Source organism: Delphinapterus leucas, chromosome 10 (genome assembly GCF_059928025.1).
Source record: "Delphinapterus leucas isolate spDelLeu-1000000601 "Yukka" chromosome 10, BTC_Dleu_Yukka2, whole genome shotgun sequence".
NCBI lineage: Eukaryota > Metazoa > Chordata > Mammalia > Artiodactyla > Monodontidae > Delphinapterus > Delphinapterus leucas.
This window is the reverse complement of record NC_143138.1, coordinates 3,432,396-3,460,346: the sequence shown is the minus strand read 5'-3', so window position 1 is coordinate 3,460,346 and position 27,951 is coordinate 3,432,396. Positions and strand designations below refer to the sequence as shown.

Genomic DNA, 27,951 nt, shown 5'->3' with positions numbered 1-27,951 from the left:
TTGGAGAGTGTGTTCAGTAGCCGGGCTCCAGGGACAGAGCTAAGGCTGTGTACAGTGAGTCCCAATGTCCTACAAGGGCCTGGGAGGTGAGATTGTTGAGAAAGCCCCCCGCCCTCTCCTTGACCCTGTGAGCACTGAGGATACCAAGGGGCCACCGTCCTGGGCTGGCACTGAAAGGGGAAGACCCAGCTTACTGTCCCGTCAGACCCGTGGCATCATTTCAGGCTCTGGCTCTGGCCTTCCCTTTCTCTCTCATCCAGAATAACTTCCTGATGGCCCGAAATCTGGCCGTTCTGTCCAGCTGTCTTCACATCCCCTCTGCGGAATACTGGGAGGAAAGCAGACGTGGGCCTCGCGGTCAGTAGCCTGTCGCTGAAAACTCTGCATCCCTTTTCAGTAACAGCCCAAACCTATACCGCAGAGTCCCGGCCCCAGAGCTGATGGTCAGATGTTTACCCACCAGGGCAGCACAGGCATTGGCCCATCAGAATGAAAGCTGGCCAAGCTGGATCTGGAAAGTAGTCCACCAAGCCAGACGGGGACCCCAGCGCGAGGCCCAGGCCTCCTGGAAGGGGGAGACCGGGTGGCAGAGGGGGGGTCGGAGCAGCAGTCAGGTGCCGAGTGTGGAAGTAGTTCAGCGTTTTCACAAGTGTGGCCCTTACCAGCTGAAAGTCAGCCTTGCCCTGTCTCCCGGCCAGCAGGGACCCTGTGCTTCGAGGGGTCTCCTTCCTCCAGACATTCCTGAGAACCCCCAAGTGTCCTTTCACATACGCTGAAGTGTCTCCTAGACCCTGCCAAGTTGGGGCCTGTGGAAGACGGCGGCTCTCCGGGGCTGAGTCACATCGAGCAGGGGCACGACTTCACTGCCCGGCACTGTTGGCGGCCCTTGTCCCAACTCCCTCCCACCGTCCAGGACCAGCTCCTCAGGGGCTTCCAGGAGCTCGTGGGCTTCTCAGGGCTGGGGATGGACGGGGGCGTGTGTGCTAGGTTGGGGCCCGGCCTGGCATCGCTTCTTAGCACCTGGGCCCACTGCTCCCTCTGTGAGTCTGCCAGGCACTTTGGTTCGTGATGGTGTTTGTCTCTCGGTGTCCACTGGGCTGCTCTTTCAACCTAACTTCGGAGTGAGGAAGACAGAAGGGAGCCCAGTTAATCAGATGTGCTGGGGTATGTCGGCCCCAGTGTTGTTTAAGGAAGCTCCCAAGCCCTGGGAAAGTGAGGGCATTGCTCACCGTCTGTTCCAGTGTCCCTGCGTATTACCCAGCAGGTCCCAGCGCGGCTGGGAGCAAAGGAAGACAAGACAGCTGTTCGAAAGAAAGAAGGAGGTCTGTGCGTCCTGACACGGAAGGATGCTGAGCTTGAAAAGTAGGTTGCGGGAGAACGCACGGACTGTGATTCCTCATTTGTTTGTTTCTGTTGTTTGCCCCCCACTTCACGCATGAGGGTCCTAGCCTGGCCGCTGGTTGTGGTGGCCTGAGGCCCACGTGCAGGGCTGAGGGGCACCGAGCCAGGCAGCAGCGTGACCTCTGACGGACTTGTCTCTGGCAGCTTGCCGGGGCTCTCGTCGTCGCCGTCCCGGGGAAGTGCCGCTTTCACTCTGACATGACGCTCGGGCCCTGGGCTCTGCCCGCTTCCAAGAAGGGCTTGGTGACCGAGTTGCTGGTGCTGCCCTGCCGCTGGGTGGCTTTCGCCTGCAGAGCTTCCCCACCCACGCCGGGGGACTGCAGGCCACTGGCCAGCAGACTGTCTCTGGTGTCCCCTCGTGGCCAGCGAGTGTGAGTGTGGAGCGGGACGGCCAGCACCCGTCTCCTGCTTCACCCCGAGCAGTGCCCGGCAGCTGCAGAGAGCAGGTGTGGAGGGGGACAGAGGACACAGCCCCAGCCCTCGCTGACAGCGTGGCGTTTAGAGCGACACTGTGAGCTGCGGGGACGCTTCCTCCCCCACCTGGTCTCACAGCCTCTGCTCCACCTTCTGGAAGGGCTGGGCCCAAAGTGCACCTGGCGGGGAAATATCAACCCTGGGTTTTGTTTGGTTTTGGGGGTCGTATTCACTCACTGGGGGAGAAAATCTGACCGTAATTTTAGAATAATAATGATGAAGCCCTTAGATCAGCAGACCTGCTCGCTCAGGGGAGCGAGTCAGCAGCAAGGGAGAGGTGACTGCACCGTCACCCCGTGTCCCTCCTGAGAAACTCAAGAGTGGCCCAGGCCGCATGTGTCCTGGAAAGCTGGCCCTGCGGTTCGGGGCCTCGTCCTTGTTGGGACCCGCTGCCTCACATGCGTGTCTGTTCCTGCAGAGGGGACCCCTGCCAGCTGCCCTCCACTTCAGGCTCCTTTGCGGCCACAGTCCTCTGAGACCCGTTAAAATGCTCTGATTTCCCTTACTCTCGTGGCCTGGAAAACGAAAGAGAGAAGCCATCACATTATAGCCTGCTTTTTTCTTGTAACTGAACATCAGCCGTGCAGAAAAACAACAGAATGGCCCAGAAATCTGACAGCAGTGGATAAGAGGGCAACCATGTAATTCGTCATGCAAACTGGGCCCCTTGAGGTGAAAGAGAGCCCGTTAGCCATCAGGCTGAGACCCTGTGTGTGAACCGGACGTGTGGCCACGCCAGTGAGAGTGCCCACACTGGCACCTGGGTTCTCTCTTGTCCCAACAGGCAAGGGCGAAACACAGCAGCTATTAAACGGAACATGGGATTTAGGGAAGAGATATGAATTTGTTCATCATTCCGCCAGGAGCATCACAGAGGAAATAAGAGGTCAGCTGCTCGCCACTGCCCTCCACAATAGGCGTAGCCAGTATCTGAACTTCAAGGCCCACAGAGCAGAGTGGAAGGGGGTTGGGGGGAGCACAGAGACTCTTCCCTGGGTTCTTTGAACGGACCTCCTTTCTAGTTGGCTGAATTTTCACACATCTAGTTTGAGTGCTTCAGGTGTTCTCCCATTGCACGAGACCATAGCAAAATTACAAGTAGCAAAGTTATGTTACTATATGTGAGCATTTTTAGAGGAAGACCATGCAACCTATATTCTTAAGTTTTGGTTTCATAATATCTCTTGTTGCTAAACAGAAAAGACTGGGAAAAATTATATATAAGGTTCAGGAATCTCTTTCATTTTGCTCTTTAAAAATTATTAGGAAGCATGAAGTATGATAAAAATGGTTTATTTGGAAAATGTTTGTTAGGGCAAGTGACTTGACTAAGGCTGTGACAGTGACTCTCCGCACTGGGATCTCACTGGAGAGAATTACTGTGTGAATTGCAGGCAGCGTGGAAAGCTGTCTGACGTTGTTATGAAACAGAGGGGGGTATAGGGGCCACAGACGGACGACCCTGCTCACCTTCACGGCACGGGCAGGCAGTCGGCAGAACCTGCAGGCTGACAGATTCATTATCTTGGTGGCTTAAAGGTTGCGGGGGGAGGCTTCCAAAGCCCCGATCAAGTGTAGCTACCCTAGGAAGGTGTAATACCATTAAGACACGCCTCACAATCTGGGTGTGTCAGCAGGCACTCAAAGGCACGGGACAGACACAGTGCATCTTCGTGAAGAGCCTGAGCTGCTGGACGCCATGGGAAACATGTTTGTGTTAAAATGAGCGTGAGCGCAGTGTAGGGCGGGATGCACCAGTTTCATGAAGATCACTAGGAGGCCTCCAAGAAACGCTCCAGCTGCCGCAGCCGCTCCAGTGAGCCCCAGACCCCCACGAGTACGATTTTGTGAATAAAATACTACTTCTGGATGACAGGGTCTGTTTTCTAACTCTCTCCTGTTCTGTTCATTTCTCTCTTTTAACTGAATCCCCAAAATGCTTTAATGTCTTCCCTTTCAAAATGTTCTTTTTTATTCTTGACTTCATATTCAGTCAAATAAACATTTCATTTTCTCAAGTAATTCAAAAAAAATCCTGTTGGGATTTTTATTATCATCGTGTTAAATATAATTTGGCAAAAGATTGACGTTTTTCTATGACTCAGTCTCTCCGTGAATATGGTGTGTCATTTTATTCAAACTTATTTTATATTTCTAAGTTGTGTAGCCTTCTCTCTAAAAATCACGCACATTTCTTATTAAGGTTATATCTAGGCATGTTGGGTTTTTTTGTGTGACGGTTGCTGCTGCCTTTTCTCATATTTTCAGTGTGATCCACTGCGAAATGGAAAGGCATGTCCATTTGAGCAATTACAGGCCTTCCAAGTACAGAATGAAACACCAAAGGTAGAGTTTGCCTATAAAAGCCTTTAAATCGATAGTGATAGTGTTATATTGTCCTCGTAAGTTTGTCGTGAGAGCAAAAGAATCAAATACTTTTTTTTTTGGCTGTATCAGGTCTTCGTTGCTGCATGCAGGCTTTCTCTAGTTGCGGCGAGCGGGGGCTACTCTTCCTTGCGGTGCGCGGGCTTCTCACTGCCGTGGCTTCTCTTGTTGCGGAGCACAGGCTCCAGGCGCGCAGGCTTCAGTAGTTGTGGCACACGGGCTCAGTAGTTGTGGCTTACGGGCCCTAGAGCGCAGGCTCAGTAGTCATGGCTTAGTTGCTCCGTGGCGTGTGGGATCTTCCCGGACCAGGGCTCGAACCTGTGTCCCCTGCATTGGCAGGCGGACTCTTAACCACTGGACCACCAGGGAAGCCCCCCGCATGCTGTTCTTATTTAATCCTCCCAACAGCATGAAGGCATCTGATAGATTTGGGCCTAGGAAGTGTCTGGGGCAGTCGATACCTCTTCTTCAAGTCCAGTCGTGTGATTCTCACAACAGCCCCGTGACATAGGCAGTGAGCATCAGAGGCCCAGGCAGCCTCCCCACCGCCCACACTGAGCCCCGCCGCTCCGAGTCTAAGCCAGGTTGAGATGTGTTGCACGGGAGACGCTCCTGGCTTCAGAGGAGAAAGCACTGAGGACCTGAGACCCTGGACTACGTTTCATTCCCTGGATCGTGCTCCTCCCTCCCCAGCAGGTTATTGGCCTGATGAGTCCCGGAGCTCATACGTGTTTCAGGGCCATCCAGTCATCCCGTCTACTTGCGGTTGAGTCATTGTCTGTTTTTCTAATGAAGTCTAATGCCAACTCCCAAAGTTTATAGAGCAAAAGTGTGATTGGCTCTAATGACCCATTTGTGCGTGGTGATAGTCTGACATGGGGTGGAAGTCAGCTCGTGGTCCTGGAGGGGCTGTAAATTGTAGCTGTAATTGCACTTGCTCGCCTCCTGACCACTTCCCCTCACCTGCTGCTGGAGCCACTTGCTCTGTCATTAGCACTGCAGGCTGCCCACCCCCCCCCCCAATGTGAGCTGACACATTTTACAGCCCAAATAAGTGTGACAGAACTGTTACACCAACATTTATTGCCTCATCTCGACAGCCCTTGTGGAGATAACTTTAATATTTACTCCCTGTGTGAACTGAATATTTCCCTCACCCCTCCTGCTATTGCTCTGGGTTAATCCCTATAGCCCTGGATTATTAGCTTTAAACCTCCTGCTGAGCCAAGTTTAAATCATGTGGTTTTGCTTAATGCTGAGTGAACACTCTCGTTACAGTAAACGGCCCAGTCGCTATTTTTATTGACTTGCCTGTATCAATTCTGTATTTCCACTAGTAGCTCTTCCACCAAAGCACGTCATAATCACTTACTGACCAGATTTTAGAACGAGTGGACACGTAGAGCCTTATAACCAGGGGTACCAGACCCCGGTGTTGTTAGTTACCATGTCCTTACTGAGCAGGCCGGCGGGCCTGGCGCTGCCCTGGACTCTGCTGGGAAGGCAGCGGAGCCAAGCAGAGCTCGAGCCCCTGCTTCCTCCCACTCAGCCAGTCTCCATGCTGAGGAGCTGACACAGGCACACAAGTCGTGATAGGACAAGGCCACGTGAGTGCCCCCCAGGTGGCGCAGACATTGCAATAAGTGTTCCCAGGAGAGAGAGAGAGCCCCTTCTACAGAGGGGACCCAGGGGAGCTTCAGCGGTCGACTCAAAGGGTGGGTGGGCTTCTGCGTGGTGGGTGTGGATCCACATGAGCCTGAGGGACAGACAGATTGGGACCAAGGTCTCGCGGCGCCAGTGAGAAGCTCATGATCACGAGAGGGTGCCGGCCATGCGAGGAGTGTGCATAGCAGACCAGGGGGCCTGCACAGATAGAAACATGTTCATCTTTGTGCTCTCTTAAAACCATTAAGACCTGTTTTCATTCAGTTTTTTCCCCCAAAGGCCATAAAAGTGTTGTTTCTGAGTGGAATTTTTAAAATCTAATTCATACTTCGGTCAAAGTAGACTCTACATTTGAAGGTTTGTTTTGACCTAAAGGTTTCCTAAAACTTGAGCTCTTTGGATCGCCCCAGCGCAGCTTTCTCTGGAGCTTTTCGTGGAGCTGACTGGGACCAGGTCACCTCATACAGCTGTGTTTCTTGCACCTACCCCCCAAAGGTTCCACCCTTTAGATTGCCGACCATGAGAAACAAATGCTGCGTTGACTGTGCTGGTGGGGCCTCTGTTAGGGGGGCCACACTGGAGAGCCATCGAGACGGTGGCCGTGGGCACTCATGGTGTCCACAGTGAGTTGGGTGGGAAGACACGTGTTTGTTCTGGGACGCGATCAACACACTGCCGAACCTTCAAACAGTCCACCAAAGGGAGTGTCAGTTGTCGAGCAAATGCACACTTTTGGGAAGTTGTTTTGCAAGATCCATCAAGAACCATAAAAATATTCATACCTGTTTACCCAATAATTCCACTTCTAGAAACCTTTTATAAGAAAAGAAAAGCAGAGATGCTATGAAAGGTTTATACATGAGAATGGTAATCCCAGGACTAAGCAGAAACTCTGCAAGTGTTCGTCATATGAGAATGTTACATAAATTACCGTGCGTCTTTACAATGCACTTTATCAGTCACTAAAGATATCCTTTCAAAGACTATTTAATGACATAAGGATATGAAGTTTTGAAAAGCGAGTTATTCCAAATTTAAATATTCTGTTTATATATACACACATACAGTTTAAATGTATAAGTGAATTAAAAGACTAGACAGAAAAAATGCTAAAATATTAATAGCCACATACTCTAAAGCAAATATTGTGGGACAAAAGAAGACCTTTATAAGTCCCAGTGTGGTTTTCTTTAAACTTTAGAAATTCACAGACTGTCTGTTAATGGTGCCTTCCCAGGTGACAGGGACATTGTTTCCACTTATCCTAGGACACAGCACACCTTCCTGTCTGCAGTGACCTTTTTATCAATAGTCATATAGACTACACTTAAAATTCACAATATACATTCACATCAGTTACGGTTTGGTTTAGTTGTGTATAACAAGAAACCCAAATGACAGTAGCTTTAAAAATGTGGCGGTTTATTTTTCTGTCATGTAAAAGAAAAGTTGGCATTAAGCCAGCAAGTTGGCTGGTGTGATGGCTCCATGGTCATCAGGAACCCAGGCACCTCCCTCCTGCCTCTCATCTTCCGTGTGTGGCCCCATATCCCACTTACCTCATAGTGCTAGACGGCTGCTGATGTTCCAGCCATCAGGTTACAGTTGCCTCCCTCCTTGTCTGTCTCCCTCCTGGACTCTGAGCTTCCTGAGGGCAGGGATGGGTCTCCAGCCTCACGCAAGCACAGTCCCAGTACGGGAGGTGCCTGCCATTCATCTGTGGCCCAGCCGGGGCTGGGCTGCCCTTCACACCTCCTCCAGGGCTTGCTGGGGCTTTCATTCAACAAATGCCCGTACATCGTCTCTGCTGCAGAGCCCTCTGCTCTCCGCTTGCTTTTCTCACCCCTTTGTCAGTGGTCGCAGGACTGCAGGACCCAGGGCCACAGCGTGCCTGGGTCACCTGCGCTGCCTTTGAGGGGCTCCCAGGCAGACCTGAATGAGCACATGACCTCACACAGGCCCTGGGCACAGACCACCCAGGTGGTCCAGGCAGGCTGCAAGGTGGGGACAGCGGGCTTCACAGCCTCCCTCACGGCTGCTGCCGGCTGTAAGACACGTTAGGAGGCAGAGAGCCAGCCCCCCAGGAGGTGACAGGAAGCCCGTTACACCTTCCACCGCTGCAGCACACGCATCCTCGCCTCTGAGTCCACAGTGACGGCCCCTGGCAGGTTCCCCAGCTGCCCCCAGGGCTCTCGTACCACGTAGGTGCCAACTGTGTTGAGGGTCCAAAGGCTGTTGGAGCAGCAAAGGACGTGAAGATCAGCTGGGAGCAGCCCTGTAGCCCTCATCCCACAGGTGAGGATGCTGAGATCAGAGGGAGGAGGCGGACAGCGTGACAGGTGAGTGGCAGAGCAGGGGTCCAGCTGTGCTTCCTCTGCCCCAGCGTGGACAGAGCTCACTAGTGCCTTACGGTGAAAGTCCATCCTTGCGGAAGAAACAGTCCTAAAGGCCAGAAATCCTGTTGGGTGAGGAGCTGCTGTGCACAGGTCTGGCTGGGTCTCACCTGGCTCAGGACAGCCCGCGGTCGGGACCATCCCATGGGCGAGCAGGAACGAGTGGGCATCTCCCACTGTTCCCACAGTGCGGGAAGTGGGGTGGGACAGTGCCGGGAATTAGCAGAAGCGAAGCTGGTGACTGCACCCCGCCCCACAGTGCCGTTTCCAGAACGACGTCCTGTGACGGTGCACATCTGCACCTAAATGTAGAAACGCACTTCTGAGTTTCACGGCTAACGGAGCCCATGGTTCTTGGTCTGTGTCTTCTCTTTGCCTCCAGGTACACATTGGCCAAATGTATTCGACTGACAAGCTCATCATTGAGAATCAAGAGAAGCCCAGGACCTAGGGAGCCGGGACCAGCCACCACCAGCAGCCGTGGACCACTTTCAGCATCCATCCTGCTTGGCAAGGGCACTCCCAGCAGACCACAAGTGGCCTCCCACATCAGCTTTACATAGCTTCTCACTCTGCCTGATGAACTGAGCGAGGTTCCCATTCTCCTGCAGCCTTAGTGACAAGGGGTGGCTGTCTCTCCTTGGTTCAAGTGTTAGAATGAAGAGCTGGAGCCCCTCAGGAGAATGCCGTGTATTACTGCGTCTCCTCCAGCCCAGCCCTCCTTGTAGCTCCTCAGCACTTGTATACAGCATTCCCAGAGTTTGTTTCTTGGTCCTTGACAATAAAAAGAAGGTCCCTAGGCCTCTATACCGGACGCGCCCATCACGGTTAATGCCCTTCTGTTTCCTGCTGGTTGGCGGGTCAGTGGGGAGACCAACAGGGAGGGTCCGGCCCTGAGCTGAGTCCCCCCTTTGCAAAGGCAAGTCCAAGCACCAGTAGAGATTTGGGGGCAGCGTGGAGTAGGGCAGAGCTGAAACGGTAAAGGGTGCGCCCTGCAATTCAGACCTGGGCCCAGTGCAACAGCAGAGGTGGTCTGTGTGTGGATGCACACCTGGGGACAGGTACGTACAACCTGCTGCTCAGACTGTGGTCTCGGGATTGGCGACGTCAGCCCCACCGGGGAGCTTGCTGGAAGCGCAGAATCTCAAGCCCCACCCCCAAACCTTTTGAATCAGAATCTTCTGTCTGACACACCCCAGGAGACTCCAGTGTACACCAAGGTTTGAGACATGCATCCCAAAGCTCACTTACTGAGTCAGAATCACCTGGAGAGACAGAGAGTTTTTTTGTTTTGTTTTGAGGTACGCGGGCCTCTCACTGTTGTGGCCTCTCCCTTTGCGGAGCACAGGCTCCGGACCAGGCTCAGCGGCCATGGCTCACGGGCCCGGCCGCTCCGCGGCATGTGGGATCTTCCCGGACCGGGGCACGAACCCGTGTCCCCTGCATCGGCAGGCGGACTCTCAACCACTGCGCTACCAGGGAAGCCCCAGAGAGTTTTTAAAGAGGAATTTCTCAGTGCTTCATACTCTGACTTGATAAGTGAGAGGTGAGGCACAATGATTTATAAATACATTTTAAAGCTCTCCTGGTCTTTCTAATGTTGAGCCAGTTCGGGAAACTCTGCCCTTTGAGGATGTTACAGATGAAAACAGTATTTGTATGCATTTATCCTTGGAAACACATCAGTTAAAAACAGGGAAATAAGGTAGTAAATAACTTACTTGACTTCTGGGAATTTTGTGAGGGACCTGGACACTGGGAGATTTCTTGGCTTACCTCCATAAACAGTACTGAGTGAATTCATTACTCACGTGTTTGGGTTTGGAACAGGCTCATATAAATAGTTACAGGTCCTAAAATAGCTTTGACTATCACTGACCTGCCACTGAACCGCTCCCTGCGTCTTAATTCTCACAGTCATGTGAGCCAAGCGCGAGTGGCCTGGGTCCATGTCCTCCCTCCCGTGTTAAAGACTGTGAGTGCCCACGTTATCTATGGATCGTAGATACTGTTGTGATGGTGCCTTCCAAATGGGTTAAACGTGTAGTCATTCTGTTTGGCAATATAACGTGTGATTTCAGGATGCTTTGACCCGTGGTTAAAGTCTTGTGTGCCTGTGAGACCAACCCTTGGTTGGTCCCAGATCTGTTACCCCTATAAACCCAGGTCCTTGCACATCTTAGGGCCGAGGTGTGAGGATGAAGGGAGACAGTGAAGGGAATGGGAGTGTGCGCCCCCCTCAGCTGACTGTCACGGGGCAGCATGTCAGCCGGGGGTGTGGCTCTGGGGCACGTTCCCTTCTGCACCAGGCAGGCGTGTGGTCACTCAGAAACAACTGCGTCCGACCCCTGTGCCCGCCAGCGGAAGCCACGTCTGATTTACACTTGATTAGAGCAGCTGCTACTTGGAAGCCTCAGCCCAGAGTTGAACCTCTCCCCAGCAGTTCCGCTGGGGCTGCCAGCAGGATAGCAGCTTCACAGCACATTCCCCCCAGGCCTTACTCACAGAGACAGTGGAGCAAGCAAACGGGACTCTGTCCTGCAGGCCTTCAACAGCGGGTGGCTCTTATGTTAATTAAAGCGCACGGATGGGTCTGAACATGCCCCAAGCCTTAATAAACAGAGCTAACTTTTGCAGCTCAGATAAAATTAACTGTGCATTTGGAATTTGGAAAGGCATGAAGGAGAATTCTGTGACAAAAGCCACAAACGGGGGCTTCCCTGGTGGCGCAGTGGTTAAGAATCCACCTGCCAGGGCTTCCCTGGTGGTGCAGCGGTTAAGAGTCCGCCTGCCGATGCAGGGGACACAGACTCGTGCCCCGGTCCGGGAAGATCCCACATGCCGCGGAGCGGCTGGGTCCGTGAGCCATGGCCGCTGAGCCTGCGCGTCCGGAGCCTGTGCTCCGCAGAGGGAGAGGCCACAACAGTGAGAGGCCCGCGTACCGCAAAAAAAAAAAAAAAGCCACAAACGGATCCCTCAACTTGGCGGTGCAGGTACGGCAGGCAGCACCTTGCACTGGGAGTCCCCGGTTCAGAGGACCCAAGGGGATGTCCCTGTGGGGAGGGCCGCTTGTGTAAAGCACTCCATTTGCTCGACGAGGCCCCACCTGAGGCCTTGGGGTGAGGATGCACCCTCCGTCCCGGCCGCCTCCAGCCTCCAGAATGTGTGGCTGTCCTAGAGGTGGGATTCCGGCTGAGGATGCTTTCCAGTGTCAGCGCTGAGAAAATAAATACCACAGTGTAAGCCAGCTTGGCCTGAGACAGGAACCAAGCGTGCTGGTTTCTAGACTTTCAGAGGTAACACGTGCTTGGTCTGGCTGTAACGCTTCGATGCTGGGAGACCAAGCACATGGCTTTCGTTCTCCAGGTGGAGCTGGCGTAGCTCGCTTTACCTCTGCCTGCTGCCACCAAGCAGCTGTCACCTCCGTCCCTCCATCCCCAGCCTCACCCAACATCTCAAGTCCCTGGGCACAGCAAATGTGCCACCCAACATCCAGGAGCAAAGGCGACAGGCTGGAAGGAGCCACAAAGATGACAAACCTTGGACCAGCAGATACTGGAGCTCAGCAAGCTCAACCCCCGAGCCCACAGGTATGAAAACTGAGACCCTGAGCAGCGTCTCCAGTCGGTCATGCGCAGGCCCAGCCCCCTCCCACCCCCCGTCGCTCATCTCATCTGTTCAGTGTTGGCTAGGAGCCAGGAGCCAGGGACACACCAGCGACCAAGCCCCGGCCCTGCCTTCAGAGCCCGCAACCTCGCAAGAGGGTTACGTGAGAAAACGGTGGGTCTGCCAAGTGCGACAGATGGGGAAACAGGTGCTGCAGGAGGGGTCGGTGAGGGTCAGGGGAGGCCTCCCCAGGAAGGGGGCTTTCAGATGAAACGAGAGGCGGGTGGGCTGGGCAGAGGGCAGGGAGAGGAGCTCTCCAGGCGGGAGCGGCTGCGCATGCGAAGCCCTGAATCAGGAAAAACAGTGCAACCCAAGGAACTAAAGGAAGCCCAGGATGGCTGGTGGCGAGGCTGGGTTGGGAGGCGGGGACCCGAGGACTGCAAGAAGCTAGCGGCGTTTTTAAGCAGGATCTTGTCTGTATTTTTAAAAGGTCACATTGCTATAGCGGGAATAGGATGCAGGGCGACCAGCTTTTGGTGGGAGAAATGGGGGGGTCAGACTGAACACTTGTAATCCAGGCAAGAGATGATGGTGGCTTCACCGAGGCCGGTGATGTTGGAAACAGTCAGCATCACCCTGAGAAGACCTTGCCTCGGCCAGGGCTCTCCTCCCAGGGGGCAGGAGACACGTGGGGCACAGACGCCCTGCAGAGCCCCCCAGGCCAGTCTAGCTTAGGTGAGTTGGCTTTAGCCACCCCTTAGCTCTGTGGTCAATAATCAACTACTGTCTAAGGCACTGAGCTTTGGGGTGGTTTGTTATGAAGCAGTGACAGACTAATACAGAGAACTAGTAGAAAACCTTAATTTATTACTTACTCAGGGCCACAGAGCAAACTTTGAAGAGTAGGCAGGCAACCTCAGCCAAAACTGTGGGTCTCCTGTGCAGGGCCATTTCCACGAGTATCTTCAGGGCACAGGTGTCACGTGTCTTGCTAACTACTGGACCCCACTGGGGGGTACATTAGGAACAAAACAGGACCAAAAAAAGAAAGAAAAGAAAATAGAGTCAACAGGACTACCGACTGGGTGAATGTGAGGTGTACAGGGGCGTAAGGGGCACCTGGAGCCCCAGGTTTGGGGCCACGGTGGCTGAGCAGACGTAGGCCACCACCTGAGACAGAATAGGAGGGGACACTGTCTGCGCTTTCTCCCCCTGCTAGGTCCAATCAACTTCAAGTTCAAACAGAAAGTCTAGCGTCTACAAATGTGTCTTTTACCTCCAAATGTTGAAAATATCATTTCTGTAGATTCGTTTTATTTTTTTTAAAGAATCCACTGGAATAAAGCAGCTTGAAAGACCCTTATAGAGAGACTTCCCCTTAGCTCTCTGAAGAACAGATATTCTCCTTCTATAGGTTAAAGCCTATAGATATATATCATCACTGGGAACAGGACGAGTAGGGGAAATTTTTCCATATTTAGCAAAAGGTGACACGAGATTAAAAAAACAAAGGGCTGAGGAAAGTTGGTCGACATATTCTGAGAATGTGCTTCCAAGAATGAAACTAAAAGGCACAGTAAAACCTCAACAAGTACATACAGAAAGTACACAAGTACATTTTAGAACAGAAGGGGCTGCTTTTTTATGAGGCACTTCATGCAAACTGTTGCCCACTTTCTAGATGAAAGGATAGCTCAGGTATTGAGGCCAGGCTACACTTGTAGCAACAGCTGAAGAAATGACAAGCACTCAGAAAGCAGAAGGAGAAAGCGTTTCCTACATCAAGGATAATGTTCTCAGAGCTTGGGATGGTGTCTTCTGAACCCACCCACGGTATGGACACACAGTGCCTTGATAAATATGGTCAGAACCCAGATGACCAGATCTTGGTTGCAGACAACCACAGGGACGGTTTGGAGAACATTTTAAAAGTTCTGCCTTTTAAATTGTGCAGTGGCCTCATGACGGTGGTCATTGCATGACTCAGAAGCCACGGGAAGCAGCCACGCCATCTGGGTCATGGGCACAGACACAGCTAGTGAGGTCGGCAGACAAAGGCGGAACCCTGTGCCGATGCTCGTTCTTACAAAGGGAACAGCTCACAAGGACTCGTGCTCCGTGCATCCTGGGTGCTCGTCTCATGTTTGCTTTGTTACAAGAAAACTGGAACTTGGAGAAAGCGTACTTTTTCTCTGACCATTTGCCCAGGATCTCTATGGACATAGGTTCACCTCACCCCTGAGAACAAATAGGATTTTCCCTTTTCAGTCTGTCTGCAGCCCTTATTAGTCCTTCAGGGAACCTTTCATGAAAACAGCTTCTCGTATTGAAATCTGTTTTGGGAGTAAGATAGATGCTCTTGCTTTTGCTCAAGGGCAAAGCTTTAAGTCCAAAGACCCTCAAGAGAGAACCCAGAGGAGAACTCTGAGATGAATCTGTCTGTGTCTCTACCTGGAGGGACCGCTGCACCATAAGAGCGATAGCAAAGAAAGTTGGTGCCTTATTGTCTTGAAATTAGACCATGAGCAAGCGTTGACACCAGTGGAGCTGGAATTGAGCTTGTTCTCAGACTCAACATCCCTGTGCTGACCCAAGGGCCGTGTCAGTCATTGGACATGCTGGATGCCCCTTCCAGAGGAGCTGGACTTCCAGGGGTCTAGGCTCGGCAGGAAAACGGCTTCCTGTAAACGACTTGCATCCTTTTCCTACTAAAGTGATGAGCGTTCAAAGGAAGTTCAGTGGTACAAAATAGAAACGCTTCCCTCTCATCAGCCAGAAAGTTACAGAGGGTATCACCTAAATGTCAGCTAAACATTGTTAAAATATTTCAGTAGAACTTCCCGTCAGTTACTAAGTGAATTCATGTGGCTTCATCTGTCTTGAATACAGAGACAGTTCAATAACAGTATAACTGGTTCTTAGTTTTTAAAGGAGTATTTCATTCAGGTGCGTATGTGTGGTATACAAAGCACATACAGGCTATATGATGAAGGACTCCAATATTAATGCTAAGAGTCTTATCAAGATTTGCCAGATAGACTCTTCCACTCACACTTCAAACAGGTAACATATTTAGGATTATTAATTTGCCAAATTTTAACATGTATTTTCACTTTAAAAACACAGCCTTGAGGGCTTCCCTGGTGGCGCAGTGGTTGAGAGTCCGCCTGCCGATGCAGGGGACGCGGGTTCGTGCCCCGGTCCGGGAAGATCCCACATGCCGCGGAGCGGCTGGGCCCATGAGCCATGGCCACTGAGCCTGCGCGTCTGGAGCCTGTGCTCCGCAACGGGAGAGGCCACAACAGTGAGAGGCCCGCGTACCGCAAAAAAAAAAAAAAAAAAACCCACAGCCTTACACTTCCTAATGGGACTCTACAAACAGAAGCTGATTCAAAGAGGTGAAACGATATATCCGTAACTCAGACTGCAAAAATAAATAAAACAATTCTTTAAAAAAAAAAATTGGAAGACAGGAATATGGTGTGATGGGAGGGATGCAGGTGGTGGGAGGAAAAAAAAAAAGCCACGGGGCAGGACAGCCCGAGACCTGGGGATGCTGTTGCATTTGTGTTCGAGGGGGTCAGCACTGGCCAGACCCCTAATGACCTTTCTAGCTCTAAAAGCTTGCAATTAATCAAAAGGAAAGAAACCATCCTCGAGACCATCTGAAAGCTAGGGGTTTGGTTTGGTTTGGTTTTTGTTTTTCCTTTGGCCTCACCGCCGGACTTGCGGGATCTTAGTTCCCTGACCAGGGATCGAACCCAGGCCCTGGCAGTGAAAGCGCTGAGTCCCCACCACTGGACCGCCAGGGAAGTCCCTGAGTGCTAGTTTTTGGCACAATTCAGCAAGAAATCTTCAGGATCTGTCCCCAGCTTCATGTGGAACTTTGGTGCTATCTGGGGTTGGCCAGAACATTCAGCCCAGCCCATGGTCCATAAGAATATGAATTTGGGATTAACTGGACAGTGAAGCCGGCTGGCCCTCTGCAAAGGCACAGGGAACTCATGGATGGGCCGGGGACTGGCGGGGAGGGGGGCCCTTGGCCCCTCGGAATCCTCACCAGCCACCAGGCCAGTGTCTGACCCAACAAGTGTGTTTCCAGCTTCTTCTGAGCTAAAAACTTTTTCTCCCTGGCTTCTGCTGGCTTCTGCGATTCCTAAAGCAGAATTTGGACCCAGCTGAAAAAGAAAGGGACATCTAGCTCTTGGTCACCCAGCAACAACTGTTCCCTCACATGTCTTCCCAACAGGCACAGGGTTAAAAAGAAAGTTCTGAATGTACTCAAGGCAGAGCAAGCAGTTTGGGGTGGAGGCACATGTGGGCCAGGGCTCCCTGCCCCTGAGAATCTGACTTCATTGTTGGGGAGCCCAACACGTGGAGAACAACCAGAAAACGACCAAGTGCTGGCCAGGCCGCAAGAGCAAGAGAGCAGCATATGGGCCAAACAGAACTCACAGAGATCCTGGGGCTGGAATAGGCCTCGGGGGAGAGTGCAGAGTTGGTGCCGGAGGGTGGAGAGCGTATCAGGTAGGGGGCAGGGGGACTTCCCTGGCGGTCCAGTGGTTAGGGCTCTGTGCTTTCACTGCAGGGCCCAGGTTCAATCCCTGGCCAGGGAACCGAGATCCCATAAGCCACATGGCGCGGCCAAAAAAAGGAAAGAAAAAGGGAGGCAGCACACCGGTGAGTGTTCACTGGGACGGGGCAAATCCTGGTTCCTCATGGGCTTCCTATGGAGAAAGTAGGGACAGGGCCTCAAGGTCGCCCGAGCTACAGACACCCGAGAAAGTCGTCCCTTCCTTCATCCTCCAGCTCTGCCTCTTCCTGATGGCATCTCTAAACTTCTGTTTCCTCATCTATGAAATGGAGCTGGTCACATCCTGGACGTACAGGGTTGCTGTCAGGATTGTAAACACATAAGGCACGTAAAGTTCTCCTACTGTGTTTGCTACCGAGTAAGCCAGCAGTAACTGGTAGCCGCTTTATCGTTCGTTTAGAAACTGTGTCAGACGCCCTAGGGGATGTAGAGATGGGCCAGATGTGGAGCCTTCCCTTAATTACAGTACATTTAGCACCGTAGTGAAGATGTGTGTAAATGGCTAAGGGGATGAGTTACCTGGGAGAGTCAGAGATCAGGTAGTGCTGGAAGCGGGGAGGGGGTGAGATACAAAAGGAGAAATTGCTTCCTTCTGAGCCACAGGTTCTGGGCTGAGCAGCCTGAGCCTTACTCAGTGGGAGAGGGAGCCTTTAAGCAGGGAATGGCGTCTGCAGCAGATTGACTGGACGGCAACACAGAGAACACCCTGAGTGAAGAGCTGGCGGGGAAACTGATGCCATAACGTGGACCTGAGGGGCTGCAGCCTGGCTGAGGGCAGTGGTGGAGTGGACGGGACACAGAGGAAAGAATGAATGCAAGTGACTGGAGACACAGAAGAAAGAAGGGAGTGAAGGAACTCAAGTGCTTCAACCCTGAGACGCTGGCAGGGTGGCTGCCCCTCGCTGAGATGCAGCGTCGCAGCCCCTTAAGGCAAACGCACGTCCACAGGCACACACTGCACGGCTGTACGTCGACATTTCACATCATCGTGTGTGTGTTTTATTTGCGGTGGGGACACTGGGGTATCCGCTGTCGCACGAGAGCCCTGCCTGCCCCCTCACAGCAGGAATCGGAGGGCCCCCGGCAACCATTCTGCATCATGATCCTTCCCCGACTTCCAGCCACAGCTCATGGAACAGGGATGGACCTCTGACCCACAGTGGACCAAATTTTTTCCCTTAGAAAGTCAGCACTGGGAGTCAGAGTTCTGTTTCTACCTGAGCTGTGTGCTGGGACTCAAGTGACAGACTCGGGAGGGACAGAGTAGACTTCGATCGCTCCTGGAGACAGAGGCAAGGAGAAATCCAGTCTGCAGGGAGAGAAGACGGCAGCACACAGAGCAGAGACAATGAGGCAGAGACCCTCCAGGTTCCAGGAGCGTCGCATGGGCCTCCAGGCCCGGAGAGGCCCAGCTGCCTTTTTTGTTTGTTTGTTTGTTTGTTTGTTTGTTTATTTTTGGCTGCGTTAGGTCTTTGTTGCTGTGCACGGGCTTTCTCTAGTTGCAGCGAGCGGGGGCTACTCTTCGTTGTGGTGCGCGGGCTTCTCATCGCGGTGGCTTCTCTTGTTGCAGAGCGCAGGCTGTAGGCACGCGGGCTCAGTAGTCGTGGCTCGCAGGCTCAGTAGTTGTGGCGCATGGGCCTAGTTGCTCGGCGGCATGTGGGATCTTCCCGGACCAGGGCTCGAACCTGTGTCCCCTGCATTAGCAGGTGGATTCTTAACCACTGCACCACCAGGGAAGCCCCCCAGCCGCCTTTAGATGCCACAGGAGAGCCCAGGATCCAGCACACCAACGCCCCACTTCCTCAAGCTGGCTTGAGTTCGTTTCTGTAACTTGCAGTTTGGAACCCTGACTAATGCTATGTTTTATTGAAATATGGGGCCTGCAAGAAGTTAGTTCACATTTTTTAGTAGGTAATTTCCCCAGTAAAAAGGGAACTTGGTCCCAGTGTCAGTCCCCCAGAAGAAGCAGGGAACAGGAACTCTGATGACGGGACCGAGGTAGGAGGCAGAGGGAGGTTGCCCTCTTGTCCAGACATGAAGAGTCTAGCTGTGTAGGGCTGCACCCCTGAGAGGCCCAAGGAGGAAAGGAGGAGCAAGGGCACTCTCCTCCCTCTGCTGTGGCCGAGCTGCGGAGACGCAGTCTCTTCTGTGTCTGTGTCTGTTGCAGCAACAGCTGGTCTGGGTCAGACAGTCTCCTGGGTTCAAATCCAAGCTCAGCTTCTCTCTCTTTTTTCCTTTATTTAATTTTTGTTTTATACTGGAGTATAGTTAATGTAGAATGTTGTGTTAGTTTCAGGTGTGCAGCGAAGTGATTCAGTTATGCATATACATATATCGATTCTTTTCCAGATTCTTTCCCCATGTAGGTTATTACAGAGTATCGAGTAGAGTTCCCTGTAGTACACAGTAGGTCCTTGTTGATTATCTATTTTATATATAGCAGTGTGTACATGTCAATCCCAAACTCCTAATTTATCCCTCCCCCCCGCCCCCGGCCTTTCCCCTTTGGTAACCTTTGGTTTGTTTTCTGTGAGTCTGTTTCTATTTTGTAAGTAAGTTCATTTGTGTCATTTTTTTTAGAGTCCACATGTAAGTGACGTCATACACGTGTCTTTCTCTGACTTAGGACGGTCATCTCTAGGTCCATCCATGTTGCTGCAAACGACACCATTTCATTCTTTTTTATGGCTGAGGAATAGTCCGTCATCTGGATGTAGAAGCCCAGCCTCTTACTCACTGGGCACATTATCCAACCCCTCCGAGCTCAGCTTCTCCAGCTGTAAAGTAGGAGTAATGCCCATCTCCTAGAGTTGTGTTGGAGTCTCTGAGGTTCCCTGTAAATAGCACCCAGCCTCCCAACCCAAGTCTTGCGCCGTCTAAGAAACAAGGAAATCCTGTGCCTTGTAGGGTGCTAGCAGCACCCACTAGGTGCCGGTGGCCACCTCGACCCCCCGCCCCCGTCCCAGTTGTGGCCACCAGACACGTCCACAGACTCAATGACAGCTTTCAAAGTCCCAAATTGCTTTCTTTACATTCTTTATTCAAATCAGGACTTTGGGTTCAGCATTTTTTGAGGTGCAACACATACAGAAATATCACCATACAGCAGAGCAGCAAACAGAAAATTTCCCAAAAAATCCTTAGAATTGAAAAGACATTTTCAAACCACAAAAATATAATCATCCTTTTGAAAACCGAGGAGAAACACAAGGGCTGTGTTTGGACTACAGTAGTTCTCAGTTTAAATAAACAGTATCAAAAATCACATTCACAGAAATCTGTTACTCACCCCAGACATCCTACGGGGCACATTTCTCAGGCAGATCTCAAAAGGGAGGGTAATGAGGTTATTTTCTCTCACATTGTTAGAAGGAAGTGTACAAAATTCCACATAATCGAATTAAAATATCCTGTCTGGAAGAGTGCCCACTCTTGCCACTGCTGCATGGCTGATAAAGGACCACTCGAGCCCCCTGGTTCCAGCTCGCGAGGGCAGGCTCGGTGCCCCCAACAGCCATGGTCATCTTGGACCCTGAGATCCGCCCCTATCCCACACAGGGCTGGGAGCCTCTGTCGAGTCAGAGCTGTCACAGGCAGTCCGCTGAGAGAGCTCGGGGATCCCAGACACACCTGGGTGAGCGACATTGCACTTTCAGACCCTAGAGGAGTGACCTGGGTGTTTGGTGATATTGCAATGGCCGTGGACCTCAACCACACCGGGATCTGGGCTCACCTGCAGAAGTCAGACCATCGCTCACAAAGGGAGGGCCTTCACAGAAGCTGGAACTTGCTGCCAGACAATGCCCAGCCTCCGCTGTCACACACAGGTAACACGTCACAGGTGTCTGCCAGGGCCCCTCATGCCTGTACCCACAGAGGATGGTGCCGTGCCGATGGCTTCAGAAACCCTTGGCTCTAACAAATTCATCTGGTGAGGTCTCCTGAACCACCTGGATGTGGCAGAGTCGAAAGCAAAGGCCCAAGATGCTATGCCTCGGCCTTCACGGCAGCCCAGGTCAGGGCCTTGGGGCAGGGGAGGCTGCCGCAGGCAGGCCCGGGCCCAAAGCAGCGCTTCCTCCCCTGCACCTTCTCCTGGCTCCCTTCTGGTGGGCCGTGCAGGGCAGGGCCGCCCCCAGCTTCAGAACTCAACACCTTACAGCCGTTTTGAAGGTGTTTCCTTGGCCAGAAAATCTACTCTTTCAGGGCAGTGACACCAATAGAGAAATTCATTTTAATGACTATCTGGTCAACAGCAAAGTCCAAAATCACTCAGGATCTGGTAACAAAAGCAACCTCTAGTTCAGATTTGGGAGTCAGGGGGCGGGGAGGTTGGGAGCTAAGCAGGGGACTCACAGATTTTTCTAAATGTGGACTATTTTTTTTTCCAAAAGAACATACTGTGTATTTCATTGTTAAGGACTTGCCTGCAATTTATTATCCATTTATATCTGTACTTATCCACACTATCAATTTTTAGATATCCCAGGGACCTTCAAACTGAATTAGATTTATATTTACAATCCTAATACAACAAACAGACCTCACTAATTTCAGGGTCGGCACTTCACTGTGACATGGGCAACACACAGGCTTAGGGATCTTTTGGCCGAAAAATATAATTTTATAAACAACATGCCTTAAGTCTGTGCGTAAAAACACAACTTCTTAACCAGACTGAAAGGGACATACAAATGGAATCCTCTAGGCCATTTAAAGTGGTTCTGAATATAAACACACATTTCCTCTTACATAATGTAAAAATTAGGCAAAGCCTAACTCCCTCCGAGAAAGAGTAACCTCTTCCGCCTACTTGGGGTATACAAGGTCCTGCTTCAGCTGCCCCAGAACAGCCTCCTGATAGGGGTTCTTCACCCAAAGCTGTCCAGAGAGGCGCTGGACCACAAACACTAGAGAGCCCTGCCAGGGGCCCCTATAAAGACCATGAGTTTCCCATAACCATAACCTTCTTGCCTTTTGGAGTGGATGCTTCCTCGACATAACACATGTAGCTATTTGTAGAAAGGCCTTCTGTGGGATGTGCTCATGAATTTTTCAACTTGGAGATTAAATGTTCCAAGCTTAGTTCACGAAACCCACCTGCTTTCAATCTTTATTCAGTTCAGATTTTCAGACCGAGTTTCCCGTTCTGGGATACTTTAGGGTGCTGTCGGTTCTCCTGGGGCAGTGACTTGAGCCAACAAGTTTCAGAGAACCTGAGCAGCGCCAACAATATGAACGGGATGACTAGCTACACTGCTCTAACGTTTTTAAGTGTAAGTGTCTCTAAAATGCCCTTGCTTTACCAGAGGTGTTTGTGTATCTAAAGATTTTCCGGGTTGAACTGGCTCTGAACTCATGACCTAAATAGACTTCTGCTCTCCTATTAGATTCACGAGGCACATCTCACGAGCGTGTCTTAAAAGCAAGCCCTTGATCTTCGCCATCTCAAAAAACCTCCATTCAGCCCAAATGTCACTCACTTCTTTCCTTGCCAAAATGTGTCTCTGCTCACAGAGGGCGAAGCCAAAGGACTAAACTACAAGATGCAACTACAACGTCTCCCAAAAAGATTTAAAGGAGTTTAGGTCCTAATGAACCAAAAGTTACACTGTTAGCTCTCTAGCAACAAGCCCTTGGAGGGTTAATGGACCACTTAGGGCTGCGTCCTGACAGCCTCCCTGATCAGAGGAAGGGAGTCCAGAGGGGAACAAGGAAACACTGCAGGTCACCTAGCGGAAAGTGTCTATCACTAGTCCCGAGGAGAAGCCAGGGTCAGCCTCTTCCGGGGGTTTCCAGGCACCGGCCCGCTTATCGACAATAAGGCCAGGATGGCCCTGTAGGAGGACAGGTGGGGTCACGGGGCTGGGCCCAGGTTGTCAGTTTCTGCCCTGCTCCCAGCCCCTTGCCGCTGTGACTCTACAAAACACAACCGCCATCCTGAAGACCGTCCAGGCCTGGCATCACGGGGACTGACCGGGCAAAGCTGGACAGGAAACAGCTCACCGTTTGCCAGGGCTGCCTGTTAAGTTACCACATGCCACGGTGCCCTCTTTTAACCTATAAACCCGTGTCCATTGCATGAGCCGAAAAGGCACGTCTGTCAGTTCCATGATGTCACACGAAGGCAAAGCCTGCCATTTCCTCCTGAAGGCTGTTCCTTGCACTCCTGACACAGTACACATGACACAGACCACAATTCCCCAAGTGCTCCAGGCCACATGCTCCTAAGAAACAAGCAAATGAGTCGGGGAATGAGAAAACTTAGCATACTAAAATGTGCAAAAACCGTTGTACCAGAAAGCAGAAATATGGACAACTCGTAAAATGATATAGCAAGAGTCCAACACAAATCTCCAAAAATGAAATGAGCAGGTTCTGCGTGGCTCAAAACCCACAGCATCACCGGGGAAGCCCTCCCCCACTCAGGGCAGAAGGAGGGCCCGGGAGGTGAGGGCGTGGCCAGGTGGAAAATGCACTGCGCACCTGTCAGAAGGTTCCCGTCCCTATAGCCCAGGCTCTGGATGACAAATGCCCACCCCCTGGTGCCTCAGGAGAGCTGCCTGAGCTGTGGCCCTGCTGCCTGGACAGAGACACTTGGTGGCCCCAGAGCTCGACCAGCTCCCAGGCTCCACTGCCCACACCCTGGAGCGGGGTCCCGTCCTCCCCAGTTAGGTCTTGGAAGCGACTGGTCACCTTGCTTCATAAACCTGGGGCTTATCAGGGGACATTTGTTCCGTACAGAAGGCCACATTTCCAGCCACTGCTTCTGACACGTGTTTGGGGTTTTTTTGTTTTTGTTTTTTTCCACACCACGCAGCTTGCGGATCTTAGTTCCCACACCAGGGATTGAACCCGCGCCCTCAGCAGTGAAAGCACAGAGTCCTAACCACTGGACCGCAGGGAATTCTCTTCTGACACTGTTTAGATTGGGACATATACTTCATTCAACATCCCCTGACCCAGTGATCCATGGACCCCCTTGCTTATAGAGAAGAAACTGGAGTGTCTGATGGAGGTCAGGACCATTAGCTGAGCTAAGCAGAATTTAGTTTTTGATCACTAGAGCTGGGTGAGATGTTGAAGCTATTACATTTTCAAGTAGAATGACTCTCACTTATCAAGTTGTGATAAATATTACCACAAAAAAGCCAAGCTGCATTGTGGGAATTTTGCTTTGGAGATAAGTGTGTGTGTGTTCATTCCATTCAGGAAATACAGTCGTAAATACTTCCTCAGTACTGCCTCTTCCTTTGAAACTTTTAAAAACAAACAAACGAAAAGACCTATTTTAACGTCCCTACATTTCTTCACAAAGTGAAGTCTACAATAAAAAGTTGGCACTTCATAAAATAAAACTGACATTTAGAAGACTGCCAATTCTAGGACTTTGAAAAGCTATAACCACATGCAGAAAGACTGGGCTGTTGAAAATATTTTACAAATTTCTGAACCTTAGAAGGGCTTTTCTCCAAGATTTATGGGAGAGCAAAACTAGATTTCCTTTCCTAACAGCCATGTTTGAAGTTCTTACGTTATTAAATAAGTACTCTTAAAATTGTTTGAATTCCAAAATATACTTTTGAAAATCAGTAATGGTTTTTATAAGAATAAAATTTCTGCTGTAAATACCTCTTAAAAATCCATTTCTTATGTATTTTATTCTAGATTTAATGGGTTGCCATTTTAAAAGATACCAGACAAGAGGCTCTATTTTGATCATTATACTGTGTTCCTAATTTAATTTTAAATAATCTAAAACAATTCAAAAGAGTGCATTACTACCATATAAACTAGCATTTCAAACTGTGTTATAGGCCATATACACTATCAATACTTTTCAACTAAAATGTATTCCTAAGTACATAAGAAAAATACAAAATGTATTTAGGTGTTGTTATTATGCAACAATGTGCTTTTAAAAAGGAAGTGATATACCAGACCCAATACCAGACATAGAATGAAAAGGCTTGATTGCGTTTGTATTTAGTAGCAGAAAAATTATGTAACTCTAATAAATGCTTACTGATTTTTATAAGCACATGTGAATTAGGTATTGTTTCATCCACATGACCATTTTTTAGTCTGCTTTACTCCAAGAGTAAATTGTAATTCATTAACGTGATGGCTTTCCACTAATAAATTAGTACTTAAATTTTTTTCCCGTGATGAGTTACCCCTGGCAAACACTGCTATAGTCAAGAAGGATGTCTACAAACCGGAGTTCAATCTAAATATTCCTATAGCTTGAGACACATCCCATTTTGAAGCATCGACATACCTGGCAGTTTTCTGTAGCCTGATGTTAATTCAGATGGTGCTGTATTTTAGCTACCTTGACTTTCTGTTATTTCTTAGAAGTAAGAAGCAGGTAGATTCCCCTCCCCAGTACAGTAATAACTGTACATTTGGTGTCTTAGTGTTTACTGTAACCAACCAAGATTCCTGAGAATAATGTGACCAGTTTTACCTTTACTCAAAGGAGGTTTACTTCAAGTGACAAATTTTACTAAAAGTTTAACTGATTTATTAAGTATGACTCTCAACATACAGTTTTTTAAAAAATACTACTTCTCTAGAGCAGGGGTTGGCAGACTTTCTATAAAGAGCCAGATAGTAAATATTTTAGACTTTGCCATATGGTCTCTGTTGCATCTGCTCAACTCTACTCTTGTAGCAGGAAAGCAATCATGGATAGTATGTGAATGAATGTGCATGGCTGTGTTCCTATAAAACTTTATTTATGGACACTGAAATTTGAATTTCATACAATTCTCATGTGTCACAAAAATAGTATTCTTCTTTTGAATTTTTCCAAATATTTAAAAACGTAAAAAACATTCTTAGCTCTCAGGCCCTACAAGAACAGGATTCTTTGGCCCATGGGCTGATTGTACTAGCCATGTGCTCGAACATATGAAAACCAAAGACAGACAAGTTATCAAGGCAGGACGAAGGTATGAAGAAATCCAGTCCTCAGGAGGCTCACCAGCCCTGATCTTGGCATCCACAGCCATCAGCAGTGAATGAAGAAGGCCAGCCAGGCTGGTGCCCACCGGATTCGGAGCAGGATTTTCTTGCTGGGCATGCTTCATCATTCAAGCCACTGCTCCCTGCTGTGGCTCCAAGAGGGACAGAAAGCCACCTTTCCATCCCTCATCTCCCCGGCTTGGAGTCCAGCCACCGAGAGTCCGGCTTCTCTGACTGCTAATGGCCCAGGAATCTAGCAGCTACGATGTGCTTTGCCTACACATCGCGGCTGGAGGCCAAAGGCCGGCTCCGAAGGCTCACCGCCAAGGCCTGCCGATTACGCCGGCATTTCAACTCACCAAGCATCTTATTTTGCCCGGGGAAAGAACGACTTCTACAAAACACTTTTAAGAACACTCTAGCCCATTATGGGAAATCTGGGCCTTTCCACATCAGACAGGAGGGATGAAAGAAGGGAAATTTGAAAATATTGTTTGACCACTTTAAAGTGTAGCAGCATCCGCTGAAGAAGACGGCCGACTGCCAAGGTCTCCCAGACTTCCGGGAGCTGAAATATCAAGTAACAGACGTGCACGTGACCTTTACTTTTCAAAAGGTCATTTGTACGCAAGCGCACGAGTCTCAGCAAACATTTCCCAGATCCCAGGTAAGAGAAAAGGACTGCCCGGCCAAGGCCCCACCTGGTTTTCTCGAGAAACAGGCCGCGGGCTCCCGCGGGCCCGCAGTTCACGCCGTCCCTCGGCGCCAGGCGGCGGGATGCTTCGACCGCTCCCTGAGACCCGAGGGGACGTCCGCAGTTAAAGACAAATCCCAAGGGTTTGCAGCCTCGCTCAGGAGTCAGGAGTCTTTTTCGTGGAGAAAGCCACTGCTCGGAATCTTGAGGATTTCTTTCCATTCGACGCGCGGCAAGAACTCCAGAGGCCAAAGCGACGGGAAAGAGGCCGGGAAGGTAGGGCGCTTCGCCGGGTAGGGCTCCGTGCTTGCTGGCGGGTTCTGTCTGGGGCGCGAGCTTGCGGGGAGCGGCTTCTCTCCGGGAGGATGACGCTCCGCAAAGCGTCGCGGCTGCCTGGGCTCCGCGCGCCGTCGGCCCCTTCCCGCGTCCCTGCGAGCGCTGCGGTGCCGAGAACTGCGGGCTCAGCGCGCGTGGGCAGGGCGCACGTAGCGCAGCGTGTAGTTGGCCCCCGAGTTGTTGTCCCAGTACTCGCCCTGGGCGCAGCGGTAGCAGACGGCGAAGTGGACCGCGACGTCCGGAGCGTCCGCGTCCTCCCCCTCCTTGGGTTGCAGGCCCGGGGGCAGGCACAGCACGAAGTGGAAGCGCTCGGCGCTCGGCTCCTCCTCGGCCTCCCCCGGCCCCCACGACGGCGCCTCTGGCGGCGGAGGCTTCCCTGGCTCGGGCCGCAGCTCAGCCGGCACGTCCAGGAAGGAGCGCCACTCGGTGAAGGTGTAGCGCACGGCCACGACGCGCGGCCCCGGGCAGCCCAGCACCCGGCCGGAGCCGGTCACCTCCGCGCCCCAGGGTGCCGAGCACTGCACGCGCTCCAGGCACACGCGCTGTCGCCGCAGGCGCTCGTCTGCGGCGCTCGGCCCGGGGAGCTCGAAGAGAGGCTGCAGCCGGGGAGGCGGTTCGCGGAGGGGCGCGGCCGCCGCCGCGGCCAGCAAGCCCGGGAGCTGCTCCAGGTCCTCGGCGCGCGCCGGTAGGCTGCGCAGGCGGGAGAGCACGGCGGGCGGCACCTGCGGCTCCTCGGCCACGCCGAAGTGCTTCACGCTGGCCAGGCTCAGCCCCAGCGCGTCCGCGAACTGCACCCGCTTCTGGCACTTGGCGCAGCAGCCCGGACTGTGCGGCGCGTCCTCGGCCCTCTCGCCGCCCTCCGCGCCCGGCCCCGGGGCAGGCGGCCGCCGCCGCTGCAGGAACTTGGCCGCCTGCAGGATCGGGTCGGCGGGCAGAGAGAAGGAGCGCGCGCCGCAGCGGCGGCGGCGGCGGCTTTCCACCAGCTCCTCCTGCTCCCAGGGGGCAGCCTCTTCCTGCGGGGACGGGCCCTCGGCGTCGGAGCTCGGGGCCGCCGACGTGTCGCCGCCGTCCCCGCCACCCTCAGTGCAGAGGACTCCCGGGGCGGGCGGCTCCTCGGCAGGCGGGGGGTCTTCAAAAGGTGCAGGTCCCGGCGCCTCCAAACTTAGCAGCTGCGGCCCCGGGGGTTCCATGACGCCGTCTGACCCCGAGACTTGTTCTCTGGGGACTTGATGCCTGGGGTGGTGGAAAGAGCGCGCAGCGCCCGCCCCGGCCCGAGCGGAGAAGTCGGCAGGCTCCGGGTTTCAGACGGGGTGCTCAGGCCGGAGCGGGAGGAGGATGCAGGCCGGGCCGAGGCCGGACGCGGCCGCTCGGTGATGCGCCTGCCCGCGGCGCAGGAGGGCCTGGCGCCCGGAGGCGCGGCCGCTGGGCCCGGGCGG

At 52.0% G+C, this 27,951-nt stretch overlaps 2 protein-coding genes across 3 annotated transcripts in view; one reads left to right on the top strand and one right to left on the bottom strand.

Annotated features, from left to right (window-relative positions):
- Positions 1 to 9,132, top strand: part of LYRM4 (LYR motif containing 4) — a 114,485-nt gene extending 105,353 nt beyond the window's left edge. For both annotated transcript variants that reach the window (XR_016394515.1, XM_022586588.3), the window contains one exon: positions 8,701 to 9,132. Coding sequence is in view for 1 of the 2 variants with exons in the window: in XM_022586588.3 (XP_022442296.1) it covers positions 8,701 to 8,769 (69 nt within the window). In the remaining variant the exon portion in view is untranslated. The remainder of the gene's footprint in view (positions 1 to 8,700) is intronic.
- A 15,134-nt stretch (positions 9,133 to 24,266) lies between these two features.
- On the bottom strand, positions 24,267 to 27,764 carry PPP1R3G (protein phosphatase 1 regulatory subunit 3G). Its single transcript, XM_089918252.1, has one exon. The coding sequence runs from the start codon at positions 27,703 to 27,705 to the stop codon at positions 26,641 to 26,643; it is 1,065 nt and encodes a 354-aa protein (XP_089774378.1). The 5' UTR covers positions 27,706 to 27,764; the 3' UTR covers positions 24,267 to 26,640.
- Positions 27,765 to 27,951: the final 187 nt, after the last annotated feature.